The 19,341-nt window shown below is 40.8% G+C and overlaps 1 protein-coding gene across 4 annotated transcripts in view; it reads left to right on the forward strand.

Annotated features, from left to right (window-relative positions):
- The window catches only part of shisa9a (shisa family member 9a), an 84,807-nt gene extending 68,230 nt beyond the window's left edge, over positions 1 to 16,577 (forward strand). For 2 of the 4 annotated variants that reach the window (XR_005131347.1, XM_037544387.1), the window contains 2 exons: positions 10,016 to 10,141; positions 14,546 to 16,577. Coding sequence is in view for 2 of the 4 variants with exons in the window: in XM_037544387.1 (XP_037400284.1) it covers positions 10,027 to 10,141; positions 14,546 to 14,946 (516 nt within the window). In the remaining 2 variants the exon portion in view is untranslated. The remainder of the gene's footprint in view (positions 1 to 10,015; positions 10,142 to 14,545) is intronic. The other 2 variants (XR_005131348.1, XM_037544388.1) reach the window with 1 other exon arrangement.
- The last annotated feature ends 2,764 nt before the right edge of the window (positions 16,578 to 19,341 follow it).

A 19,341-nucleotide genomic window follows, 5' to 3' on the forward strand; every position in this document is an offset into this window, starting at 1 on the left:
GTTGAATAAAATGAACAGCATGTACATTTAATGTACATTTTTGTACAACTTGTTACCTACAACACTTGTTTGTACAAAGGGGACTCTACATGTGCTCATCTAGCAAAGGCCTTTTATCATTAATCAGTGTTGTCTTTAAAAACTCAGTCTTTAAAAACTCAGCCAGTTTTGTCCAATGTTGCATTTTAAACATCTGTAGTGGTGTGCATCAAGGGTGCCAAGTACTTGCCTGGTATTTTCAGGAGAAACTGTTTAATGTAGCATTTTTTAGCCCACATCGCTAGTATTTTTTTTACCATGATTGTTACCCTTTTGTCTGATCCTGTTATTAAGTTATGATGCAAGTTGCCCGGTAGCTTTAGGTTTGGGCTGCAGTGCTAATTTAGTGATGTTTTAACTAATGCTAAAGCTTCCTGAAGGCACTCAGGACATAAGTTGACTGAAAATGTGTTAATTTTATAAAAATTTATTGTAATAAAAATTCCTTGGTCATCGGCACCAAAATATGTCAACAAAAAAAAAACTTGTAGACCACTTACATAGTTCAACTACATCTCAGCATAAATAGTTTTTTGGTTTGATGGTTTTGGTTTGTGCCTTTAGCCTTGGCTTGTCTGTCTCACACATTTCACTACTCCGGAGCAGTGCTAGGTAGCACAGTATGTGTAAAAAGCCTCCCCAGGCAGGGCAAGAGATGAAGTGTTTGAAGTCAAGGTGGGATAAAGGCACATTAGGAAAGGAGCCTACCTAACTCTCTCAGTAGATCTGGCCTGAAGTCACAGCAGATTCAATACATCTGAGTAGACTTCAGGTCATCCATTTGATTTTTAATGTCACAAAGTTTACCTCATTTGTGTGAGGCCATGAATATAGAATTGAAGTTTTTAAACCCTCAGAACTTGAGTTTTTTTTTCATTTTGCATTTTGCTGTACTATTATATTTATATATATATATATATATATATATATATATATATATATATATATATATATCCATCCATCCATCCATCCATCCATTATCTTCCGCTTGTCCGAGGTTCGGGTCGCGGGGGCAGCATCCTAAGCAATGAAGCCCAGACCTCCCTTTCCCCAGCCACTTCCACCAGCTCTCCAAGGGGGATTCCGAGGCGCTCCCAGGCCAGCTGGGCGATATAGTCGCGCCAGCGTGTCCTGGGTCTTCCCCGGGGTCTCCTCCCAGGTGGACTCGCCTGTGACACCTCCCGAGGGAGGCGTCCAGGAGGCATCCTAACCAGATGCCCGAACCACCTCAGCTGGCTCCTCTCGACGTGAAGAAGCAGCGGCTCTACTCCGAGTCCTTCCCGGATGACTGAACTTCTCACCCTATCTCTAAGGGAGAGTCCAGACACCCTGCGGAGGAAACTCATTTCGGCCGCTTGTATTCGCGATCTTATTCTTTAGGTCATTACCCAAAGCTCATGACCATAGGTGAGGGTGGGAACGTAGATCGACCGGTAAATCGAGAGCCTTGCCTTATGGCTCAGCTCTTTCTTTACCACAACAGACCAGTAAAGAGCCCGCATCACTGCTGACCCAGCACCAATCCGCCTGTCAATCTCCCGCTCCCTTGTACCATCACTCGTGAACAGACCCCGAGATACTTGAACTCCTCCACTTGAGGCAAGAGCCTATCCCCGACCCAGAGAGGGCTCTCCACCCTTTTCCGCCTGAGAACCATGGTCTCGGATTTAGAGGTACTGATTCTCATCCCAGCCGCTTCACACTCGGCTGCAAACTGATCCAGCGAAAGCTGAAGTTCGCGGCCTGATGTCCCCAATAGGACCACATCATCTGCAAACAGCAGTGATGTGACCCTGAGGTCACCAAACCGGACACCCTCCATCCCTTGACTGCGCCTAGAAATTCTATCCATAAAAATTATGAATAGAATCGGTGACAAAGGGCAGCCCTGACGGAGTCCAACTCTCACTGGGAACGAGTCTGACTTACTGCCGGCTATGCGAACCAAACTCCAGCTTTGTTTGTACAGGGCCTGAATGGCTCGTAGCAAAGAGCCATGTACCCCGTACTCCCGAAGCACCTCCCACAGAATACCCCGGGGAACACAGTCGAATGCCTTCTCCAGATCCACAAAGCACATGTGGACTGGTTGGGCAAACTCCCATGAACCCTCCAGAATCCTGGAGAGGGTGAAGAGTTGGTCCAGTGTTCCACGACCAGGGCGGAACCCGCACTGTTCCTCCTGGATCCGAGGTTCGACTATAAGCCGGACTCTCTTCTCCAGTACCCCTGCATAGACCTTGCCAGGGAGGCTGAGGAGTGTGATTCCCCTGTAGTTGGAACACACCCTCCGGTCCCCTTTTTTAAAAAGAGGCACCACCACCCCAGTCTGCCAATCCAGTGGCACCGCCCCCGATGTCCACGCAATGTTGAAAAGGCGTGTCAGCCAAGACAGCCCCACAACATGCAGAGCCTTGAGGAACTCAGGGCGGATCTCATCCACTCCTGGAACCTTGCCACAAAGGAGCTTCTTAACTACCTTAGCGACTTCGGCCTCAGTAATGGACAAGCCTATTCCCATGTCCCCAGACTCAGCCTCCTCACTGGAGAACGTGTCGGTGGGATTGAGAAGGTCCTCAAAGTATTCCTTCCACCGCCCAATGACGTCTTCAGTCGAAGTCAGCAGCACACCATCTCCACTATATACAGTGCTAGTGGCACACTGCTTTCCCCTTCTGAGTCGCCTGACGGTTTGCCAGAATCTTTTCGGAGCCGACTTAAAGTCAGTTTCCAAGGCCTCACCAAACTCCCCCTATATATATATATATATATATATATATATATATATATATATATATATATATATATATGGCACGAATTAATACCTATTAAAATGATTACTTGACACACAAATTTCACTGCTTTTTTGCCTAAATTGAAAATTCTAAAGGTTACTGTGTATGCCAGGAAGACTTGGGTGGAGAGGACAAATAAAGAAAACTTAGCACTTTCGTCTACACAGACGTCAATCTGGATTTAATTTCGAGGCTTGCAGTGTCAGGGAAAGAAGTTGCATGGAAGAATTTTAATATGAAAGAAGTATATCTGCCTTTCTGGCAAACAATTTTTAATATCCTTGCGATGCATCTCTGAGATGTCCAAATTCAGGTTAAATTGCTTCTGTGATTAATGAAACTGATCAGACATGCTGAATTAGGAGCTGAGGAAAGAGACAGGGACATCCATTGATTTATCAGGACAACTTGCTTGAAAGCTCCATTGAACCTCACTGGCTTTGTTTACTGTGTAAAACACTCCAGTCGTCAGCATTTCAGCAAGCAGTCTTGAGGAGGATTCAGCATGTTAACTGGTGTGTGCATGTGTGTGTGAGTCATTGCCTGGCGCTCGGCGCCGACGTGTGTCAGCAACCCTGCAGCAAGGCTAAGTGATTAATTAGTCACAACAGGAGCTGCTCGCTGACAGCTACGGCAGGCAGGTTACACCGCTTTGATCATCATTCACCAATGACAATCCATCTCCACCAAGCAGAGCACAATGGAGACCCCTGCACATACACATCATTCCTTCATTCGTCTGTGTTTCTGTCTGTCACACTATTACGGTTGGTACAGTGACATTGGACCTGTAGAGTACAGTACAAGCATAAATCCAGTGGCTCCTTTTGGCTTGTCATTTACAGATGTATGATGCAAACATATTCTGCCCATTTTGATCAGCACTAAACATTCGTCCTTTTAGAAACTGGAAAGCTGTTTTGCACAAATGCCCTTTGTTTGCTGTGGCTTTTCTTTGTCTTATTTAATAAGGTCCCCATGGTGACATTGTAGGCATGTGGAGAAAAAAAAACACTTCTAACAGCTGAAAATAATTCTGTCATTTCAAACACTAGGAGTGTAAAACTGGGTGCCAGTTCAGCTATGCTCATTTTGGAATGCTAGACTCAATTATATTTGCTTAAAATAATATTCTTACACTTCTGTAGTGTATTTTGGTTTAGTGTATTGGGTTAGACCAGATGAATATTCAGCTTTAAATGAAGCCACCCCTTTAGGCTATAATTATGCACATAGGCCAAGATTATCAGGCAAGAGAGGTGGAGTCTGTGGAATTTAACAAAATACTCTAGATATTAGTCCTTTAGTTCCTTTGAGGTCTTTCTATTCACGTTACAAATCCGGTCACAAAAAAAGAACGCATTTTCATTATTTAACATTTACAGGCCACCAGGGCCATACTCTGAATTTTTAAAAGAATTTAGTGATTTCGCTGCAAACCTGGCTGTGTGCACCAATAAAGTAATAATTGCAGGAGATTTTAATATTCACTTTGTGAAGGTAGATGACCCACTAAAAAAGGCATTTACCTCAATTCTAGACTCTGTTGGTTTTACCCAAAATGTAACAGGGCCTACACACTACTGCAGTCACACGTTAGATTTAGTTTTGACACTAGGTCTTAACATAGACAAGCTTAATATCCTACCGAAAACCTCAGCAATCTCCGACCATTACTTAATTTTATATGAACCACGTCTTAGCCATAACATATGTACGTCCCATCATTATTCTACAAAGCGCTCAATAAAACCATTTACTGCCCAACAATTTATAGAAAATCTGCCAGAGCTATCAACACCAGTTTTCACCCTATCAGACCCAATGGAACTAGATTTAATAACAGATTATTTAGAAAATACCTTTCAATCCACTTTAGAACATGTGACGTCACTGCAAACCTGGCTGTGTGCACAATAAGGCAGAAAAAGCTCACCCCATGATACAACGATAAAACCCGTACCTTAAAACAAACAGCTCGGAAACTGGCGACAAACCAAGTTGGAAATGTTAACTAACCCATTAATGGCATTTGGCTGACGCTCTTATCCAGAGCGACTTACAATTTGATCATTTTACGCAATTGGCCTGACTGCATGTCTTTTGGACTGTGGGAGGAAACCCACACAGACACGGGGAGAACATGCAAACTCCACACAGAGAGGACCCCGGTCGCCCGGCCAGGGAATCAAACCCAGGCCCTCCTTGCTGTGAGGCGACAGCGCTACCCACCACGCCACCGTGCCAACCCACTCTGCCTGGAAGGACAGCCTTATAGAGTATAGAAATGCTCTCACAAAAGCTCGCTCAGCATATCTGGCTTTGCTGATTGAGAATAATAAATATAATCAGGCAGGTACTGAACCAGAAATCCCAGCAACTCTCACCAGTGAAGTTTTTATGGACTTCTTTAATAATAAAATTGAAAATATTAGAAAACAAATTCAACCCACAGTATTAAACCCAACTTGGCTGTCATCTGACTTGGCTGATATAAAACAAAACACAGTTGTAGAAAAGAGCCTGGAGACTTTTTACCCACTCCCACAGCTAGAACTAGAGAAGATTATCTCTTCTGCAAATTGCACAACATGCATACTCGATGCAATTCCCTCCAAATTACTCAAAAAAGTACTGCCAGTTATTTTAAACCCTATTTTAACTATAGTAAACACGTCCCTTAGTCTGGGCCATGTACCCAAAGCTTTTAAACTAGCAGTTATCAAACCTCTGATCAAGAAACCAAATCTTGATGTTAGCATATTGTCAAATTAGAGGACTATTTCTAATTTACCATTTATATCAAAGATCTTAGAAAAAGCTGTGGCCCAACAATTTAGTTCATATCTACATAAGAACCACATATATGAAAAATTTCAATCTGGACTCAGCTCTAGTTAAGATAACTAATGATCTTCTTCTTGCCTCTGATCAAGGCTACGTATCCCTGTTAGTGCTACTTGACCTTAGTGCGGCTTTTGATACAATAGACCACAATATTCTCCTAGAAAGGTTACAAAACATGCTTGGAGTCAAAGGGACAGCCCTATCATGGTTCAAATCTTACCTATTAGAATGTTATCAGTTCGTCAGTGTAAACAATTTATCTTCCAGTTATTCAAAAGTAAGATTAGGAGTTCTGCAGGGCTCTATTTTAGGACCTTTATTATTTACACATGTTACCGTTAGGCACAGTTATAAGTAACTATGGTATTAACTTTCATTGTTACAGAGAAGGAAAGAAGACAAGGAAAGTTGGTGGTGGAATGAGGAAGTCCAGGAGAGTATTCATAAGAAGAAGGCAGCTAAGAAAAAGTGGGATAACCAGAGAGGTAGGCAGGAGTACTGTGAGGCTAGTCGCATAGCAAAAAGAATGGTGGCAAAGGCAAAGGCTCAGGCCTATGATGAGCTGTATGAGAGACTGGACAGTAAAGAAGGAGTAAAGGACTTGTATCGTTTGGCTAAATAGAGAGATAGAGCTGGAAAGGATGTACAGCAGGTTAGGCTGATAAAGGATAGAGAGGGAAATGTACTAGTGAGTGAACAGAGAGTGTTGAGTAGATGGAAGGAGTACTTTGAAGAACTAATGAATGAGGAAAACGAGAGAGAGAGGAGGACAATGGGGGGAGAGATAGTGGATCAGGAAGTGCAGAGAATTGGTAAGGTGGAAGTGAGGGCAGCTTTAAAAAGGATGAAGAATGGAAAGGTAGTTGGTCCAGATGACATACCTGTGGAGGTATGGAGATGTTTAGGAGAGAAGGCAGTGGACTTTTTAACCAGGTTTTTTTTAACAAAATCCTGGAGAGTGAGAGGATGCCTGATGAGTGGAGAAGCAGTGTACTGGTCCCCATTTTTAATAACAAGAACAAGGGTGATGTGCAGAGCTGAGGTAACTACAGAGGTATAAAGTTGATGAGCCACACCATGAAGGTATGGGAAAGAGTTGTTGAAGCAAGGCTAAGGCGAGAGGTCCAGATCAGTGAGCAGCAGTTTGGTTTCATGCCCAGAAAGAGTATCACAGATGCAATTTTTGCATTGAGAGTGTTGGTAGAGAAGTACAGAGAAGGTCAGAAGGAGCTACATTGTGTCTTTGTGGATCTAGAGAAGGCATATGATAGGGTGCCAAGAGAGGAACTGTGGTACTGTGTGAGGAAGTCAGGTGTAGCTGAAAAGTATATTAGAAGATGCAAGGAGTAGAGGTCGTAAAGGTGGATGACTTCAAATATCTTGGGTCAACCATCCAGAGCAATGGGCAGTGTAGAAAAGAGGTGAAGAAGAGGGTGCAGGCAGGATGGAGTGGGTGGAGACGGGTGTCAGGGCTGATGTGTGACAGAAGGATAGCAGCAAGAGTGAAAGGGAAGGTTTACAAGACAGTAGTGCTTTCTGCTGTGATGTATGGTTGGGAGACTGTGGCTCTGTCTAAAAGACAGGAGGCTGAGCTGGAGGTGGCGGAGATGAAGATGCTGAGATTTTCGTTGGGAGTGACAAGGCTGGACAAGATTAGAAATGAGCAGATCAGAGGGACAGTGAAGGTGGAGCAGTTTGGAGATAAAGCCAGAGAGGCCAGGTTGAGATGGTTTGGACATGTGTTGAGGAGGAACAGTGGGATATATTGGCCAAAGAATGTTGGAGATGGAGCTGCCGGGTAGAAGGAGAAGAGGTAGACCTCAGAGAAGGTTTATGGATGTAGTGAAGGTGGACATGGAGATGGTTGGTGTGAAAGTAGAGGAGGCAATGGATAGGGCAAGATGGAGGCAAATGATCCGCTGTGGCGACCCCTAAAGGGAGCAGCCGAAAGAAGAAGGAGAGTTACACAGATGATACGCAACTGTACATATCAGCCAAGCCTGATGACAAATACAGATTAAAGAACATGGAGAAGAATAAAGAAAAAGGACTGTGTAAAGATGTGAAATGCTGGATGTCACAGAACTTCCTCCTACTAAACAGTAACAAAACAGAGGTTCTCCTTCTGGGTCCAAAATTAGCAAGAAATAAACTACCAGATTTAATTTTAAATCTCACCGACTTTCCAGTTACACCTGGTTCAGCAGCAAAAAATCTTGGCGTCATAATTGATTCAGATTTATCATTCGATCAACACATAGGCAGCATCACTAGGACAGCTTTTCTGCATCTTCGCAACATTGCCAAGATAAGAAATGCCCTATCCCTGCGTGATGCGGAAACACTAGTACATGCCTTTATTACTTCCAGGCTAGACTACTGCAATGCACTACTGTCAGGATGTACGAGCAGGAATTGAAGCAAACTTCAACTAGTCCAAAACGCTGCAGCCAGGGTCCTCACTAAAACTAGAAAATTTGATCATATCAGTCCAGTGCTATCATCACTTCATTGGCTGCCTGTTAAATTCCGTATTGATTATAAAATTCTTTTATTGACGTATAAAGCCCTACACGGGCTCGCTCCTGAGTACTTACAAGACCTTATTTCCCATTATGAGCCATCATGACTACTCAGATCACAGAGTGCTTGCTTATTAATAGTTCCCGGAATTCATAAGGCTGCAGCTGGAGGAAGAGCTTTTTCTTATAAAGCCCCCAAACTCTGGAATGATCTTCCAGAAACTGTTCGGGACTCAGACACAGTTTCAATCTTTAAGACTAGGCTGAAAACTCACTTGTTCAGTTTACCTTTGTAGGTAATGTTCCCCCTAGATAAAGGCAGCAGATCCAGGGGTCCATGGACACAGGGAATTATAGTAAACTGAGACGCTGGTGCTGTCGTCCCGCTGCCTCACGCGGTCACTTAGGTTTGTGGACAGTGGAGCGGAGGGATGCCAAACTGTTTCAGAGTGCTGCCGTGTCTGTGTGTCCTTCTGGTTCTCTCCTTTTAGCTAAGCTGTCATAGTCAGATCTGCTGGAGTCATTAGCCACACTCTGTAAATGTTTACATCCCCTGTTTTACGTACAAACAGACAGAATAAAATTAATTCCCTCTCCCTGCATTTTTTCCGAGTATACAATTGCCCACATGTCCGGTCAGACACTGAAGGATGACTGACTGCTACCCACTTCAGACCAGCTGCCCACACCCCAGCTACCACCACCTGCCTTGGACTAGCTGCCCACCCTACACTGATGTTCTCATAGACTCCTAGCTATTCCTACTACCAATACTACTGCTATTAATATTAGTAGTATAATTACTTGTAGGTAGTTTGTCCAGAGGACGATGGGTCCCCCCTGGTAAGCCTGGTTCCTCCCAAGGTTTCTTCCTCAGTTCTGAGGGAGTTTTTCCTTGCCACTGTTGCCCCTGGCTTGCCCGTCAGGGGTTTTTTACATTTTTTACATTCTTGTTAAAACTTTGTCTTTTCTGGAATTCTGTGAAGTGGCTTTGTGACAACATCTGTTGTAAAAAGCGCTATACAAATAAATTTGATTTGATTTGAATATTTTGACTAAAACTTAATTGTGCACTACTACTTCTCCATAGGTTGTATGGGATTTTTATCAAACTTAGCAACAGTAGCTACAAAAGAATGCATTAATGGGTGGAGCACGGATAGGCCAATGCACTATTCAGTATAGATTTACCCACTAGGATTTCACTACAAACAAATCCAATTGGAATTACATAAAATTGTTTTCTTTCTACCTCCCTGCGACCCTGAGGAAGAAGAGGCTTAGAAAATGTGTGTGTGTGTGTGTGTGTGTGTGTGTGTGTGTGTGTGTGTGTGTGTGTGTGTGTGTGTGTGTTTTTTCTTTCTGCCTTGCAATGGACTGGTGACCTGTCCTGGGTGTATCCCACCTTCCACCCAATGACTGCCGGGATAGGCACCAGCTCCCTCGATGAAGATAAATGGTTTAGAAGTGTGTGTGTGTGTGTGAGTGTGTGTGTTTTTTTTTATTCTTGTGTAAAATAGACTAATAGCATTTGATTGAAACTCTTAATTTTCTCTTGGATTTTTTTAGTTCTTTGAACTAACTAACTATATGAGCCTGATCATTACATTCCCCATCTCCTCTTCTCATCTGGTTAGCATTAGTGTTGAAAGGAATTTTTGCCAGTGTTCAGTAAAGCTATTTTAACCTTGGTACGAAAGAATGTGTTTGTGGGCAAAGCGTGGATAGATCACAGAGATGTGAACCCTTGGTAATACATATTGACATGACTCAAGTCTCAAACTTTCTTTGTCTTTTTTGTCTTGATCTCAGAGGGGGCCCAGATGCACAACATGAGTCAGCCACACCCTTACCCTGCACTCAGCCAGCTGGCCCATGTGTACGAGCAACAGCAGCCTAGCAAAGAACTCAACAAATATGCGTCACTAAAGGCTGTGGGTAAGAGCATACGTTTACTCTGCATGTGTGCTTTACTGAGCTTCATTATGCTAGATATTCCTGCTCTCTAATGTGTGCTACAAGGCACCTGCACTAGGAATGTCTTCCTTACAGCCTACATTGATTTGAACATTAGCAGGAAAAATATTAATAATGTACCATCATATCAGTGCCTTCAGAACTGAAATCTGTTATAACATCTTAAGAATGCCCATGTTTTACAATGCTTGCCTTTAGATAGACTGACAAATATGTTCCACTCAGTAGTTGAGCCTGAAAATGGCTTTGAAATGATTTTTAGACATTCAGATTTCAGCAATCAACAGCATAATTGAATTGTAAGAACTTATTGCTATTCCTTATTCAGCATTGTGGTACACACCTCCACTAAAACGTTTCATTCACCACTGGCCCAAACACAGTGGAAAAGAGCATCACTCAGGTGTGAAATGTATTCAGTCTATTCGTCACAGGTGTGTGTTTTCCTCCTCTTGCTCTTGTCCGCAAAGCAGTCCCACAGCCTAATTTACCCTCATCATGAGTGACACACTGAGAGATCTTTGAGAAGAGAAAAACAGACTCCCTGGAGTCACTGTTATTTCTCTTTTATTTAATTGCCTTCCCCTGAAAATTCCCAAAGGAACAGAATCTGCAGGCTGAGATCTGATAAGCCACAGTTCTACCAATCAATAGCTATCTTCCCTGTCCCTCGAATTAATCTCTAAGGTCACACTATTGGATTTCTCCTGGACATGGAGGCGTGGAGCTAACCAATAAAGGAAAACGCACCAGGAAATTCACCTCTGATATATTTGGATAGTCTATCTCTCTTTCATATATGAGGCCAATTACCTTTTGTGTCACTGGGCTGAAAAGAAACAAGTTGCCCACTGTATAGCTCAAACTGCAGCTGGACATCGCATAGAAGTTCAGTGCATTTTCTCCATATGAAAAACCTTTTCAAATGCATGTCAACATGTCACTGCCACATGAAAATCTTTGTAACTAATTTTTTTTATAGTTAGGAAAGATGAGATGCACTGTTGCCCTGTACAGCATGAGCATATTTAATGATGAATGGACCAAAAGAAATAGAAGAAAAGACTAAAAGCTTGTTACATAATAAACATTGAAATTAAAAAAGTTTTCCCTTATAGAGGAAAAACTAAATACCAAATTGTTAATGATGTGTTAAAGCAGACCTTGTTGCAGGACTAAATCATGATTAGGGCATGGGATATTCATGGGGATGCCTCTTCAGGAAATCTGTGTGCAAATTACCCTCAATAAGTTACGGTGCCTCTACTTGATAGGTAGATAAATAGATCACTTTATTATTCCCAGAAGAAAAGTTGTCTATTACAAGAGCCCAGGTACAGTAAAGTGCACAACAAGAGAAGTATTGTCACACACTATTACACAGATGCATAAATAGAAGAGAAAAAAAAAATATATATATATATGTGTATATATATATATATATATATATATATATATATATATAATATTTAGCACACTTGCCCAGAGCAGTGAGCAGCCCTATTCACTGCGCCCAGGGAGCAATTGGGGGTTAGGTGTCTTGCTCAAGGACACCTCAGTCATGTGCTGTCGGCCCTGGGGATTGAACCCTAACCCTAGTTCCCTAACCTCCAGCCCACGACTGCCCCAAATGACAATGAGTGTAGTTATAGTAAAGAGCCTTGCTTCTTTTATTTCCATTAGTTAAATATACAGTAGCCTTAGAATATAAACCTTCATGCATTTGTGTCTTTTCATAACGAATTCATAAGCAAATCTTTTAAAAACTTGCAGTTAAGAGTCAATGTCAATTCAAAAATATAATTGCAGTGAAATATAGTAGTTATTTTCCCTAACTAAAGGTAGCAAAGACTACCTACTTGGGAGTATCACTGTAGTGATGTGCTACTATGTGATACTACCTCATTGACAGTGTGATTTTTTTTTTTTCTCTGAAAGTGTAAAAATGATCTGTGTAATAACTTTACTCACAAGGCTTTTCTGATTTATTTGAAATGACTGAATGCATATTAATCAATCAAGTATCTAAGAAGCTATAACATAACATTTTAAAGTAAATTCATTAAGTGTACAATACATGTAAATGCTCCTTTATTAATTGATGTAGTCTTTTCAACTGAGCAGGCACAGAAAGCAGTGCAGCAGTTCGCAAGACGGTCACAGTCACATTCACTTTTATTCTTTTTTTCCCCCTTGACACCATATAAACGTACAAAATAGTAGGTTTAGTGGAGCATGATGATTGGTTGGGTCATCTTTAAACTGAACAAAAATATTTATAGTCATCTTAAATAAAAATCCCCACTTTAGTCTTTTGAATGCATCTATATGCTGTGATAGAGAGTTAAAGAAAACACTTCAATATGTGTTGTACTGTAAAGCAATAGGGCTGCACTTAATAATATGGTTCTTCAATGTTTAGTAAAGAAAGTGGTTCTATATTGAATGATGACCACTCAAAGAACCATTTACATGATTAATGGGTACTCTTCATCATTAAAGAGGCCTTCAGATTGATGGAGGATGTGTTTTATATAGGGCAGCACAGTGGCGTGGTGGGAGGCGCTGTTGCCTCATAGCCTGGGTTCGAGTCCCCAGCCGGGCGACAGTGGTCTTCTCTGTGTGGAGTTTGCATGTTCTCTCCGTGTCTGAATGGTTTCCTCCCACAGTCCAAAGACATGCAGTTAGGCAGTTTGGACATGGTAAATTTGGCACTAGGTGTGAGTGTGTGAGTGAATGTATCTGTCTGTCTGTCTGTCCTGTGATGGACTGGTGACCTGTCCACGGTGTATCCTGCCTTTTGCCCAGTGAGAGCTGGGATAGGCTCCAACACCTCCCACGACCCAGAAGGAGAAGCGGCTTAGAAGGTGTGTGTGTGTGTGTATGTTTTATATAGTACCAAAAATTGTTCTATTTTTATAGGCTTGACATCATAATAATAGAAGAACCCTTTTTGGTGCTATATATTACCCTTTTCGAAAAGGTTCTGTATAGAACCATCTATAGCGCATTATCCATCAAAGTGAAGAGCCATTTAATGATGCAAAGAACTCTTTAATCATGCAATTGGTTCTTTGAGGATTAATGGTTCTATATAGAACCATTTTCTTAAATAAATAATCCTTGAAGAACCATCAACCATGTTCAGATACAGACCTAGCCAGAGCAAAGCTGAAACTCAATGTGTGAACTAACGGAGCAGGGATCTAATAGATATTTGAACTCCATCTGGGGCCGTTTGTCTCCAAATCAAGGATTCGGCCTTATTATGGCAGAGCAGAGCATATGCTATTGAATGGTGAAATTGACTGTTGTGATGGCTGAGTGAGTATGATGTGCGTGGCCAGGCCGCCACAAACAACATCTCATTCACCTCCCACAGGACAGAGGAGCAATAAATAAGATTTATCATTGCAACACACACCAAAGTCAGCATGCGTGGAAAGTTTATCTTCAAGGTTGTTAACCAACCAACAAACACAGGCTAAGAAAGTCACAGCAGTGACTCTAAAGCTCCAGGCTTTAGAGTAACAATTCTATGGTGAACATGAATCACCTGGAGAAAGGATATATTTCTCAACACTGGGTGACAGGTTCAACTTGCACTATGCCAAGATTGATGAACAAATCAATCTAATCAAATTCACATTAGTCATAATACAGGGATGGTGTGCTGAATATCATTGTGGACCCTTTTGCAGTTAATGGAACTCTCTTGTAGGAAATGAAAGAGGAGTTGAAAAGACAAAAAAGATCTTATTGGAAACCTATCTCTACAAATTAATCTTACTAAGGACTTTTACAAATGAGTGAAACATCCCATTAGTGTTCCAGAGTGAGGGCCACGGTGGGAGCGTGCAGCCAGACACAGGCACTGCCTCCGAATAAACTGCATGACAGATTAAAGGTCAGAAGAAGACATTTGATAAACAAATGCCAGTGAGAACATTAGAGCCCTCAGGGATGGCTGTGTTAGCCCTAGAAGGCTGACCATGCTGTTGTGTTGCAGAGAGCACACTTATAGATCAATGAGCATTTCCATTATAAGAATGCAATGGTCAGTGGTTTTCCTTTGGCCTTGGTCATGCAAACAAGCCAAGAGTTGTCACTGGTCCATTACTAATGTGAAATAGATTGAATCAGTCTTAATGAGCAGGTCATGTTACCTGTCAGTGACAATAAGTATAACCCACAAAAAAAGGCCTGGAAGCACTGTGGACCACTCAAGTACTTACATTAAGAGGTGGTTTATTAAGATACATAGCATGACAACAATCCCCTAAAGAATGATCAAGTAAGACAATTGCTATATAAGTGGAATTTCATTTCCCTAATTAATTTTTATTCTCTCTGTGTTGCTGTTAGCAGCGAAAGCCAGTGGTGACTTCTACAACAAGCAGCATTGCCACTTGACAGAATTGACAGCGAAAGGCAACCTGCCCCTGCACACAATGAGGGTGGAGCATGTGGAGCCCACCGCAACCTATGTCACAGAAATCCCCTGCCCCAAGCAGAATGGACAGAAACCTAAGACTGCTAAGGCCCATTTGCCGCATCATGTGGCCTACAGCTCCAACACCATAGCCACACCAGGCATGCTGAAATACTGGGACGGCACAGAGACTGTGGGTCGACGCAAAGCCTACGGCCCAAAGAATCCCTGCCCGGTGAGTCAGATGAACGAGCTCCAAACTGCCCACAGCCACCATTACCTTCCCACACAGCCCTACTTCGTAACCAACAGTAAGACGGAAGTGACCGTTTGAAGGATTGACCTGCCTTCAAGAGGTTATTCACGCCCAGAGAGAATGCAGAAAGGAAGGAAGCAGAATCAATCGATATCCTAACAGTAAAACTCCAGTCTGCCCCTAGCGAAGTGGCATAACTGCGGAGTTGAGTTGGCTGCACTCTGATTGGCAGCAACGAGAGACCTCACCATGCCAACAACTGATTACAAAAGCAGGAACAATTCAGGACCTGTTTTCAGAAAAATGTTCACTACAGTTCATACCTATTAACAATTGATGATGTGTTTGTGTTCAATCCACAACATGATAAAGTTTCAGACAAAAAGGAATGAGATAAAAAGAGTCAAATAAGCAAGCAATAAAAATGAATTAATGAACTAAAACATCAACGAATGGCTATAAAACTGACTCAAAAATGCATTGCAGTATTAAGCCCAAAGGTCCAAGGGCTAGTGTGGAGTATGGAAAAAGTCCAGAACTCTACACAATAATCAACATGATGTCTGTTAAGCTGGATCTTCCCTCAGATAATTCCTCAACTGCTGAAACTAGTCTTGTTTACTATATGGGAAATGAAATTGGTGGCAGATGCCTTATTTTAAAGATACTTTTGAACGCCTTATTAAAAAGATCAATACTAATACTACAGACAGTTCTGCAGGATTCCTATAAGTTCCTATAGTCAGTTTAGACATTGTGTAGTAGACAATACTACACAAGTATTATAAATTGCCATAAGAAAGTACTTCAGGAATATTGTGGAAGGTGAAAATATTATAGATTATTATAAAAGTATTATACAGCACTACATAAGATGTATAGTTTCTTATAGTGTTGCTACAGTTCTTTTTTTTCTAAGGGAAGAAGCAGTGAAAGAAACACAAATGAACCTTCATATCATGGACTGGTATTCTAGGGCTGCACCTTTCATTTTCACATCAAAAAAGCTTCACAGGTGAAGATGGGAGAACCCTTTCATTTAATCTACTCTCAAAAATCTGTGCCATGTAACGAGCCTCACAAAATATGCTCCATTTCTCAAGAGCTAGAATTATCTTTCAAGGAGATCATTTCTACTATATTGATCACAGAGTACCATGAGGTAGCATTGGCAGTCCAGGGAAAAAGGACAAGTAGTGAAAAGTACTGTTAATGAACATGGTCACTCCGCTACAGATTGTGCCTGTTAGCCCTTGATCTTCGAAAATAAGTGGTTGATCTCCCTTTTGGAATATTCAACTTTTATTTCTTAAGTGTTTTATTGCATCCTCTTGGACGCATAAGAGCATGTTGAACTATTTGTCCAATGCTTCTTCACAACAGTAGACGTCTATGCAACTCAGTTGCAACCACAAGATTTTAGCACTTTAATTTCAGTAGTTGAGTAGAACTGGAGGAGCATTATTTTTTCAAACAGACATTCTGGTGAAAACGATTTAAAAAAACACACACACACACACACAGAGTACATTGTGCCAAGAATTAGCTTGTTGAAGTTTGTGTTTAATTTTATTATTATCTATTTGTCTTTTTCACTCAGTTGTGCATTCCAGATAACAATGTTGCTGCATCACAATATAATACATGTGGTGGTTCTGGAAAGCAAAATCAAGTCATAATATTGGAATAAAATAATAATTTCTTTCTTCTTTCTTTTTCTCCATGCTATTTCTTCACTACATCTCTGACTACAATGTTGACAGGTAGTTAGTAAGCAGTTTATTGAACAGGTAATTTTTTTCACAGTAAATGGTTCCAGCTTAACATTAGTTGGTCACAAAATGGTAATGTGTGGACCAGGATGCATCAGTCATGAACACTTCCACATATTTTTCAAAATTCCTGTATAATTCTGTTGTTTAGATGTAAACAAGTTATTCATAGTGGGTTGATGTGAAATTTGGCATTTAGGAGAAGCTTACTGAGAATTGTTCACAGTGATCAGTGGTGGACAGTAACTAAGTAAATGTAATTCATTACTGTACTTAAGTAGTTTTTTCGTGTCTGTGCTTTACTTAAGTATTTCCATTTTGGGCGACTTTTCTGTCATTCCTTTAGTTTTTTGTGTGTATAAAAACATAACATGTCAAAACAAAAGAAGTGCAAAGCAAGAATACCAATCAGGGCACAGTGGTCACTTTGCTCTGAGCTTGTTTTGACCTGTTCGTCATACCAACCCAGTGCAAGCGCATGGTTCAACATCAGTGCAGCAGCATAAAAATTTGGGAGCACATACGTCTACCTAAATGATGGAACTAACCTAACTTTGTGTAAATAGACCACAATATAGAAATATGTACACATATGCAGTTGTGACTGGCATGTTTCTTTTTTTCTGAATTCATACACTTTCATTTTATAGTAAATTAGTTGGGGTTAGTTTATGTTTATGAACAGAGACCTACTGATCAATACAGTAAAGGAAAACTTATTTGTGATCCTGAGTTTAAAGCCAGTTTTTATTTAACTTGTAACTAATTTACAAAGTAATCTTAAACTGAAACTTTGCTTGTTTGTAAAAGTGATTTCAGATTCACTCGGTTCTACCTGATGAAAACTGTTTGCCTTCTGTGTTTTGTGCTTATGATCATTTTAATAGACATCAGCGTCACTAATTAATGACGTTCTATTAAAAGACTGGTTTACCAAGAGAGACACAGGAGTATTTTCACCTAAAATGAGTTAATGAAATGAGTCTTGTTACAAAAATGATAACAGGACACTAGAGCCATAATTAATCTTTTAGAACTTTTACTTTCGATACTTAAGTATACTTGAAGGCAAAACTTTTGTGCTTTTACTCAAGTTGAGCTCTAGAGTAAGGACTTCTACTTTTACTGGAGTAATATTTTACCTTGGGTACATGATTTGTGTACTTCGTCCACCTCTGACAGTGATAGTAATAGGAACCAGCTGTCTGAAGTGTTTAATTGCTCTAAAAGCTACATTACAGAAAGTTATTAAATAAAATGGCTGAGAATACACTGATGCCTGAGACATTGTTTTACAGTAGTTTTGAGATAAGGTTTTTGGGCTAAAAGATATATTTATTTATCCAATCAGGACAGTATGTACATGCAAAGCATTGTTTGTTTTTTAGACTAACCACTATTTTAGAATGATCAACATTATATACAAAAGCTCCGATGACATATGTGGGTTCAATGGTCATTTTGGATAATAAATAAAATGGCTATATTTGTGTTGTAGACATTGTAATCCCCAGTTACAACCCCAACCCTAACCTTTCTATCACCATCACTTTGCAACAAAATGTGAGTCTATAGATTTCTCTACAGTTGTACCATTTCACATTGAAACATTTGGAAAACATTTCAATGAAAACTGAAGGTTTTGGTTTGGCTACTGGACATCACTTTTTAGTTTGTGGGTCATCACTAATAACATAGAAAACAGTAAGAGTCCATCATTTCATGACATAAATCATCTCTAGATAGTTAATTGTGCTCATCCTTACATTTAACTCAATAATAAAATAGAGTAATATATAAAATGACGTAACAGTAATATAAAAGGAAAGAATCATGTTTCTATTCGTGTTAGAAGATGAAGTAGGCCTTAAGTTCTTCGTTTCCATCTTGCAAACTATGCTGAGCTCCTCAATGAGGAGCAGAGAAGAAAAGAGGTTCTGATTGATTTGATTCAGTTCCTGGAGAGAGAATAAGGCACATAATCCAGTCTTCAGCTGGCACCCCTTCACCTCTAAACAGGTGGCTGGTATTAGTCAGCGGTTGAATGCACTCATTTCAGCACAGGCTTTGTTGCACTGCCAAAAAAGTTTCAGCTCATTGAAGAGAGGCGCATTAAGGTTCCAGGTGCAAGTGACCTAATTAGCAGAATCAAGCCCTCTCATTCTGTAATCTGTTCAGCACTCAGACACAATCAACCAGCCAACTGGGTGGTCCAATCAGTTACAGCACTAAAGATGCAGCTGAATCTGCATACTAAACACTGAATCTTTAGCTCCACTCCTCATAGTGTTTATCCATGTGAGCATAAGCTATGGTGTGTTCTATAGAGTAATTTGAATATCTTTAAATTCTGTATACTTGAGCAAGATATATTAAACTTGCCAAACTTTTGCATGTGATGATTTTGGAGATTGTTTTCAGAGATCTGAAAAAAGTGATGAGTGAGAAAAAAGTGATGATCAGACCTGAATGCTTGACCCCCACAGTGCAGGTGACAATGCCTTCATCAGCAGGGTTCAAGAGGTCATTGGTTTGCATAGTACCAAAATGTTGTGTATCATCTTTACAGTCCCCAGACCACAACACAGTTAAACTGTAGGAGATATTGCACCAAGACTTCCAGAGACTGCATGTACATACCTGGCTATCTTTCTGGGGGTAAGTAGGGATTTTATTTTGATGATATCACAGCTAGCTATAT

Source organism: Pygocentrus nattereri, chromosome 13 (assembly GCF_015220715.1).
Source record: "Pygocentrus nattereri isolate fPygNat1 chromosome 13, fPygNat1.pri, whole genome shotgun sequence".
NCBI classification, from domain to species: Eukaryota; Metazoa; Chordata; class Actinopteri; order Characiformes; family Serrasalmidae; genus Pygocentrus; species Pygocentrus nattereri.